This window comes from Mastomys coucha, unplaced genomic scaffold, assembly GCF_008632895.1.
Source record: "Mastomys coucha isolate ucsf_1 unplaced genomic scaffold, UCSF_Mcou_1 pScaffold3, whole genome shotgun sequence".
In the NCBI taxonomy this organism is placed as follows: Eukaryota; Metazoa; Chordata; class Mammalia; order Rodentia; family Muridae; genus Mastomys; species Mastomys coucha.
Genome location: NW_022196909.1, coordinates 66728001 through 66736230, shown reverse-complemented (window position 1 = coordinate 66736230; position 8230 = coordinate 66728001). Strand labels below are relative to the sequence as shown.

The window sequence follows — 8230 nt, the reverse complement described above, 5'->3', positions numbered from 1 at the left end:
TTTTCTTTCTCAAGGCTTTGGTGCCAAGATTCACGGTTGCCTTCCTCAATTTTGACTAACCTTTCCGGTTTGTGGTCGAACCTGGGTGCTCTTGGAGCAATCTATTTTCTTTGTGCTCCTCCTAAACTCGCACCCCTACCCCACCCCAGGAGGCAGTAATTTCCCCTACTTTACCTTCTGCTTTTTTTAGAATTCTAGTGTAAACAGTGTGCCTGAGAGTGTATTGGTCGCTTTAAAGAGCTTCATTTGCATATCTCATCCTTATCTCTGCGGTTGTCCTAACTTGTTGCTTAAAAAAAAAAAAGTATCACAGTGTTCTTCAGTTCTACACTTCTTTCCCCTACTACTGTATTCTTCAAAATATAACACTTGGCTCTTGCTTGATGAACTGCTTTCGGGTGGGACAAAACTTAGTGATTAAAAGATGCATTTTTATTTTAGGCGAGATGTCACGGTGTTCATTTTTATGTGGACTGCATTTGGTAAATTACCTAAAGAAGGTCATAGTGTGTAATAATGACCAATAATGTAACTGGAGATCTTTTTCTGGTGACAAAAGTATTTATTGCTACAACAGATGAATTCAGTAACCCAAACTTTCCTATCTTCGTCCGATGTGAAGTATTTTAAGAGTGATGACATCTTTTCCTTTGTAATAGCAAGTCAGGTGTGTGTTTCCAGTGACCCAAATTTAGTTTAACTCCAGCACTACGGGCCGCATGTTTCAGAAGTCGAAAGTATCTATGGGTCTGACTTGTTCCCTTACTCAGTTGTTACTGCATGTCACTCTTGGCAGTTTAGAGACCACATTCCTTTGAGAATAAGTACTAGGGCGAGCTTCACCAGGCTTTTCGTCAGTCTTGCCTTACTACCCAGTCACTCCACGGGGCTCTTTCCTCCAGCCACCACTCGCTGCTTGCCCACCTCAAGTGACACCTGAATGCCCCCGCCCCCGTCTCTCCGGGGCGGTTCAGGGTCCCCAAGTCGCCCCTCCTCCGCGCTGCCCGCACGCACCTGCCCGGGGCGCCTCCGCGTCCTCCCCGCGCCCCCGGCCGCCCGGCATTGTGTACACTCGGCCGGCCGCCCGCCTCTCGCTCGCGGCTCATTACGGATGCTCGCGCGCCCGGCCGCCGGCGCGCGCCCCACTCAGCTCTTCCCGGGCTGCCGCCGCCGCCCCCGCCCCTCCCCCGATCCCGGCCCTCCAGCCCGGGTTTTGAGCCCGGTCCCTCCCGGCCCTCCCGCACCCTGCCCCCGCCGCCCGCGCTCCCCCTCCCGCGCCCGGGACGCGGCGGCCCCGCCGGGGTAGCAGGCTGCGGGCGGCCGGGAGGAGGCTGCGCTGCCAGCCGGTGCCTCGCATTAAAATGAGGAGGAGGAAGAAGCGGCAGCCACAGCGGCGGCGGCGGCAGCAGCGGCGGCGGCGAGGGCTGCAGCCCGGGAGGACGCGCGGAGCCCAGCGCGGCACGGCAGCGGCCACCGCGGCCGGGATGAGTCAACTCTTGGTTTAATGGGGGCAGAGTGGCCGCGAGGGGACACGAGCGAGCGAGCGAGCGACGGGCAGCCGTCCGGGGAGCTGCGCTCACACGAGCGCGCAGACCCCCGCGCGCCTCTCCCGGGCCGCCGGCGACTCCGGCCTCGCCGCCCGCGTGGGGACCCCGCCTGCAGCCGGGCACCCGCCGCCCTCCGCGCAACTCTGCATCAGTTTTGGGGGGCCTCCGGGCGGCGGCTGCGCCCCCAAGTCCCACTGCCATTGTCGACCTCCTTGTTTACCTCCGACTCGGGCTGAGTGAGAGCTTGGCGACTTTTGGGGGGAGGGGGCGGGGAGCGAGTGGCCGCCGAGGAGGCGGCGGCGGGGTTGCCCTCGGATCTCCCCCTCCCCCCCGCTCCTCCCTCCCCGTCGATGCTCCCGGGCGCTCCGGGTCCCGGCGTCCATGGGCAGGGAGAGAGTCCCCGGGGTTGTTGTCGGTGACGCCGGCCTCCCAAGTGGCCTCCTAGTGCCTTCCCGGGGCTCTTGGCACGACCATCTACCCCTCACCCTCCCAGGCCCCTATTAGATACCCTCAGTGGGGGTGCGAGGCGGTGGGGAAAAAGTTTAAGGTTTGTTAATCGCAGTCGCGATTGTTGGGGAGGGGGAGGGGGCAGCTGGGAAGAAAGCGAGGTGGCCTTTCCATGAGGCTCCTGGGTCTCGGACGAGTCTGGCGAGGGTGACACCAAGCCGACTTTACGCGCTCTCCCAGGAGCTCAGCGGGAGGAGGGGGCGAGGGTACCTTTTTTTTTTTAAGTCCTCTCCCCACCCTTTCTGGGGTCCTTGTCCGCAGTGATTTTTTTTCCTTCTTTTTAAAAGATTCCTCTCACCACCTCCCCAGTACCACCAGTGTACAGCTCCTAAAGGGTTCCGCTTTGTTTTTACGACTCCCCCCCAACCCCCCACGAATCACTTGTCAGATCAATTTTACCTTCTCCCTCCTCCCTACTTCCCACTCTCCCCTCCTCCCCTTCCAAACCCCGTTCTCCGAGGTTAGACATTTTACAAGCTAGCTATGCTGTTTTTCGAATTGTGACTTTTTCTTTTACCCCCTCCTCCCATATCTACTCTTCTAGACGATTTTTTTTTTTTTTTTTGCCCTTCCCCCGCCTAGCGGGGCGGGGGGTAAGGGAAGAGAAAAATAATACAATTTCAGGGGAAGTCGCCTTCAGGTCTGCTGCTTTTTTTTTTTTTTTAAATAATAATAATATTAATAATAAAAAGGACATAGAAAACACCAGTCTTGAACTTCACTTCAAGAACCCCGGCTGCAAAGGAAATCTCCTTTGTTTTGTTATTTATATGCTGTCAAGTTTTGAAGTGGTGAGTTTCAGGTCGGTTTTGCTAATTTCACTCAGTAAAACTGCAGCTTTGCTGTTGCTAGATAGTAGTTTGTTTCTTTGTCTCTTTAAAAGGTCACAGTGAAAGCTTGGCCTGGATCGTGCCGGCCATATGGAATGGATAAGGGCACAGGCTCTTCAAATGTGCTTCTGGGGTTCTGTCAGGCCTGGAAAGGACCCTAAGAGGAACTCTTGAAAAGGATCTCACGATGAAAAAAAGAAAAAAGAAAAAAAAATTTATTAAAATCTGAATTTCGTGCGTTTTTTTCCTATTTTTTAAAGGACATAATTACTGAGATGGAGTTCCCCAGCTCTTCGAGGAAGGAGCCTCTGTGGTCTTCTTTTATGGACAGGGAAATGGGGTTTGGGAAAAGTAGCCTGCTTTCTGGGTGCCGTCCATACACTGCTCTAAAATGGGTAATAAAATATGTAACTCGGACTCCTGAGCTGGGCTTTGGGTGAGGCCACAGTTAGTCCCAGCTGTTGTCCAGGGCGGCCTGTTGGCAGTGGCTGCATTCAGCTCTAACCTGAGGTTGGGTGAAGTTTTGACTTGGCATACAGCTTAAAGGAGTGTTAACTTGAGTGTTTTATGTGCATGTAATTTTGCTTTATAATGCAAACCTTTTAGAGAATAACTTAGTGTCTAGTAGCTGCTTTAGGTGTGTATTCAAAAAACTGTTTTTCATGACCTATGTGATGTTTTGACGGTCAATACATTAACTAAATTGAAGTCTACCACTTTCTTTTGCAGCTCATGGTGCTGCTGAGCCTCATGATTACCTAATATGTTCTGTAGTATTAACTTTGATGCTGTTACAAATTCCCCACCCCCTTTTTTCCTCATAAGTTGCCCCAAGGGTTAAATTTTCTGTTCAATTCCTGTGTTTTAAAATTTGTCTTCTGCTCTAGGGTAAGGCACCCAATTTTGGGAAAATGAGCTTTGTATTGTGATCCACATGAAGCATAAAGAGTGTTCTGAATAAGTTAATAATCATCACTCTGATTTTGGCTGTAGACTGCCGCTTAATATAATGGGAAAGAGTGATCTTGATAAAAAGTAGCTTAAAAAAAGATGCATTTATTGTTAATGAATTTATTCTTAATATGGAATCACAACCAAAAACATGGCACCTCTACCAAGGGTAAACCTTCAGTTCCTAGCTTGCCACCTTCGAGTTCAAACATAAGTAACTATAATTATTTCTCAAACTTTGGAATTCTTGGATTGGCATTCTTAAGGTTGCTTTAAGCCCCCAGATCACATGTCTGTCCTCATTACTTGATCATATAGGACAAAGTAGGATGGACTTAGCAAGAGAATAATATTTACAGAAAGGTCATGCTAATACAAACTGGATCTCAGCTGATCCAGGTCCAAAGAGTTTGCGTATAGCAATTATTTTTAAAAGTATATAAGATACTTCAAAATACTAGTCAGTTAGAAAAAGTGATGTCGTATTCTCTCTGGCTTTCCTAAATATTACCAGTACTTCAAGGCTGATGAAAGTTAATAACATAGCCCCCCTATTTAAAACTATAATTTAGAAGTAACTTCAGTATATTGTACCAATTGCTTTATTATGAGCAGTATTCAAAATTGAAGTCTAATATTTAATACAACTGAAAATTAACATTTTTCTGAAATTATTATGATGCTTACTCCCTTGCATACTAATTACTTTTTATTACTAGAGACTGTGTTTTGTCAATACTGTTAGGATTTTTTTTGTGTGTATGAGCTTCATATTTTCAGGGTTTTGTTTTGTTTTGTTTTGCTATTTAAATTACTAATAGCATCCAGTTAGCAGTGGACACCTAAATAAAATATTAACTCCAAAAACCAAGTTGTCCTGCTAAAAGTCCTGAGACCTTTGAAGAAGCCCTTCACACTGTTAGGGTGTGCTTAGGGGGTGACATGATCTAGTCACATGTTTGACCAGAGGCTTGAGATCTTTAACAGCATGGAACCCTTGAAACTCAGATAGTAGGAAACTTTCACTGTCTTAGCTCACTTGGTTAAGTGGCAAGCTAAAAAGCATTTGGGTGTTTGTGGAGCTCTGTTTAGGTTTCGTTTGTAACATAGATCGACATGCATGTTAGAGTGCAAGCATCTAGTAAGTTTAATCCTTTACACTGGTAATCCTTCCATTCTTTATTAAAAGTATTATAATCAGTCTGTCGTGAATTTTTAATTTTAAAAATTGAGAGTACTTGCGTATAATTTGTTATTTTCTTTTTATCTTGTGATTATTCTTGTTCTGAAAGTAAGCCCGTTTTCCTCCTAGTTTTAGATGAGAAATTACTGTTAATTCATGTACATTGATACAGACTCCGTAATCTTCTGTTGGTTTCTATAGAAGCCCGGTCTTGCAGATCATTACATAGTTGCACAGATGTGTTTGTGGAGGGAAATGTCTAGGGATAAGACGTGGATGGGGCAGGCATAACTAGAGACCTCCACCCACTGATAACGTCTTCTCTTCCAGGTCTGGCAGGTGATCTGTAAGACAGTGACTGAGTATGGATCATTTGAACGAGGCAACTCAGGGGAAAGAACATTCAGAAATGTCTAACAATGTGAGTGATCCGAAGGGTCCACCGGCCAAGATTGCCCGCCTGGAGCAGAACGGAAGCCCACTAGGACGAGGAAGGCTGGGGAGCACAGGTGGAAAGATGCAGGGGATGCCTGTAAAACACTCGGGCCATCTCATGAAAACCAACCTTAGGAAAGGTAAACACTTCCGATCAAATCCTGGAGATCTGCTTGATGTCTGCCCAAGGCCACCCTGTGTGGAGGTAGAGGGCTGGGACATGCTGGCAATGTTCTCCTTCTAGATCTCTTTCTGATGGGAAATTAAGTGGCATTCTGGGCTGTGGTGCCATTCAGGTTTTGAAAGCATGCGTGCTGGTTTTGAGTGGTGCCTCTTTCTACCTAAGACTGGAAACATTGGAATATTTGGATAGTAAAAGTCTGAGTTAATTGTCCTGGTCTTCGCTTACACAAGGTCCATTCGTAGGTACTGCTGCAGTTAAGGATGTGCATGCAGGTGGCTGCTGTTTGAACAAACCCTGGGTAAGAGACTCAGGTTGTCTGAGAATCACCATAGGTTTTTCCTGAGATTACTACTAACTGTAAGGGGATTTCAGGGCATGGACCTGACATGAAAAACAAAGATTTGTGATGTAATTTATTGTGGTTTATTTTCTGAAGAGCAAAGTTATTATTTAACAGGCTTTTTGTTTTTTTTTTTTAACAACTTGCTGGTTCTGGTTTTAATTTTGAGTATTTTATGGTAAAGGGAAGGAAGATTTAGGCAAGTTTATAAAGGGAAAAAAATATAAACAAGTGATTTTCTACCAGTATTAAATGGATGGAGTTTTAACAACTTTGCCTGTGTTAGACATTGCTGTCCCTACAAGTCAGTTCCTGTGTGGGGTATCCTGTATGCCTCACAGGGGTCTTTATTTTGTCATTGAATAACATGTAGGACTCAGATTTTTTCTGCATTTGCTAAGCAAAGAATAATAATGCCATCTTTTACTCAGCACGAATACTAAGCAGAGAAAGTTAGGAGGCTGAGGAATTTCATTGTGTTTGATGCATAACATTTATCATATTTATCATACAATCATTTATTTTTTTCCTTGGTTTGGCGAAAACAAAGAATATATTGATCCTGAAATAAACAGACACAGCAGTCCGTATTGTTAGATCTTTATCTATTAAAAATGGAAAAACAGCCCTTCAGCAAATTCTTTGGCCTCTACTCATGATTACCCTATTTATTGATTGTTTGCCAAGAATGTATGCATCTTTAAGCCAGGGTAAGAGCATTAAAAATATAATTTATTATGGCTTTTCAAACAGAGTGCATTAATATTGTACTGTGTAGTGCTGAGGCTCTATAAAAAAGACTTTCTGACGCCTGCAAACACACAAGTTCCATAAATTCCTAAATAGGAGATTTCAGCTGTCTCTGGTATTATGTGATATTTGCACAGCAAACTTTAATGCCAGGACAGTTTTAGACAAGGATTCTACAGACTTCCCTGCTCCTTATGGCAGCCGTGCTGTTTACACAGGCTCATAAACCTCCAGCAAAAGCCTCTAAGACTGCCTTCAGGTTTAAATCATGTGGTATTTTTAGCTTTCAGCAGTGACCAGTGCTCCCTTTCTAATGCAGGAAGGCTATGAAGTTGCAGTAGTTGGAAGTCTGGCCAAACACCAGCTCGAATAATCAGGCAGTCCAGCGATGGCTCCTGTTTAACATTACTCCTAGTAACAGGAGGGCAACTGTGACAGTTCTCGAGACGATCTAGCACCAGATTTGTAATTAGATGATCCTGTTGCTACCGTATCGCAGCCACCTTTATTATCTATAAGGCACCTTTAAATTTGATCAATTAAACACAGAGTCAATCCAGGCTGTTTCAGTGGTTTGAAAAGGTTTCAGTTATTTCATCGAGCAGAGGTCTGAAAAGCTGCTCCCAGCTTGACACCTCTGTTTGATCCATGAGAGGCAAAAACAATATATGTGTTTTTGGCTTGCAAACCCAACTCCTCAGACATCAGTAGTGAGGAGGAGCTAAGAGCTACAGTGTGGTCACCTCACTCCTGCTCAAATGTTTTAAGAAATGCATTACATTCAAAATTACATATCTTAAAAATACAGTTTAATTCTAGAAGGGTCTGTGCTCAGTACAAATAGCAAAAAAATTCAGAAGTCTTTTGGGAGTTTTTTTTTTTTTTAAATCTTATTTTTCATGTGCTTGGTTTCTGTTTGACAGGTGCTAGATAAAAATTGTGGCTAAGCTGAGAAAGCACTAAGAAAAAGGGGTTGGGTGTTTTTATTTGTTTAAGAGATTTTGCCAAAATACCTTCAAGCCAAGGAAGAAATCACCAGTTTGCATATTGCTATTTTTGCTGCGGTCTCCCCAAGTTCTCTTCTGATCCCTGACGGGCTCTCTCTCTGGTATAAAACAGCTGAATGAATGACAAGAATATTGGCAAGCTCTGCGGCTTGTTTTTCATGCCTAGCCTGCTGGTACTTCCGAACGAGTTTGTGAGCTTTTCTAAGTAAACCTAAAGGGGTTTAATTGTCAGAGCTGGAATCTCTTGTGAACAGTTCACAAAGCTTTGGTGAAGACACACATGTGGAAAGATGTAGCTGTTTTATGGCCGGCTTTTGTGCGGCAGGAACAAGCAAATAGAGGATTTGTAATGGGCCTCTCTGGCAGTAGGAGCTGCTGACCCTCAGCGTCAGTGGGTGTGCAACTAACACCTTCAGAAGTTAGGGTTCTGCAAGTCCAGTCTAAGTCCAGAGCATGGAGCCGATGCAGGCAGGGATACGATGGAACTAATTGGGGA

General features: G+C 45.4%; 1 protein-coding gene across 4 annotated transcripts in view; it reads left to right on the top strand.

Annotated features, from left to right (window-relative positions):
* The window catches only part of Satb1 (SATB homeobox 1), a 94536-nt gene that overhangs the window by 18084 nt on the left and 68222 nt on the right, over positions 1–8230 (top strand). For 2 of the 4 annotated variants that reach the window (XM_031348300.1, XM_031348299.1), the window contains exon 2: positions 5349–5593. In XM_031348300.1, coding sequence (XP_031204160.1) covers positions 5383–5593 — 211 coding nt within the window. In that variant the 5' untranslated portion in view covers positions 5349–5382. Of the gene's footprint in view, positions 1–1261; positions 2846–5348; positions 5594–8230 lie in introns of those variants that run through there. The other 2 variants (XM_031348298.1, XM_031348301.1) reach the window with 2 other exon arrangements.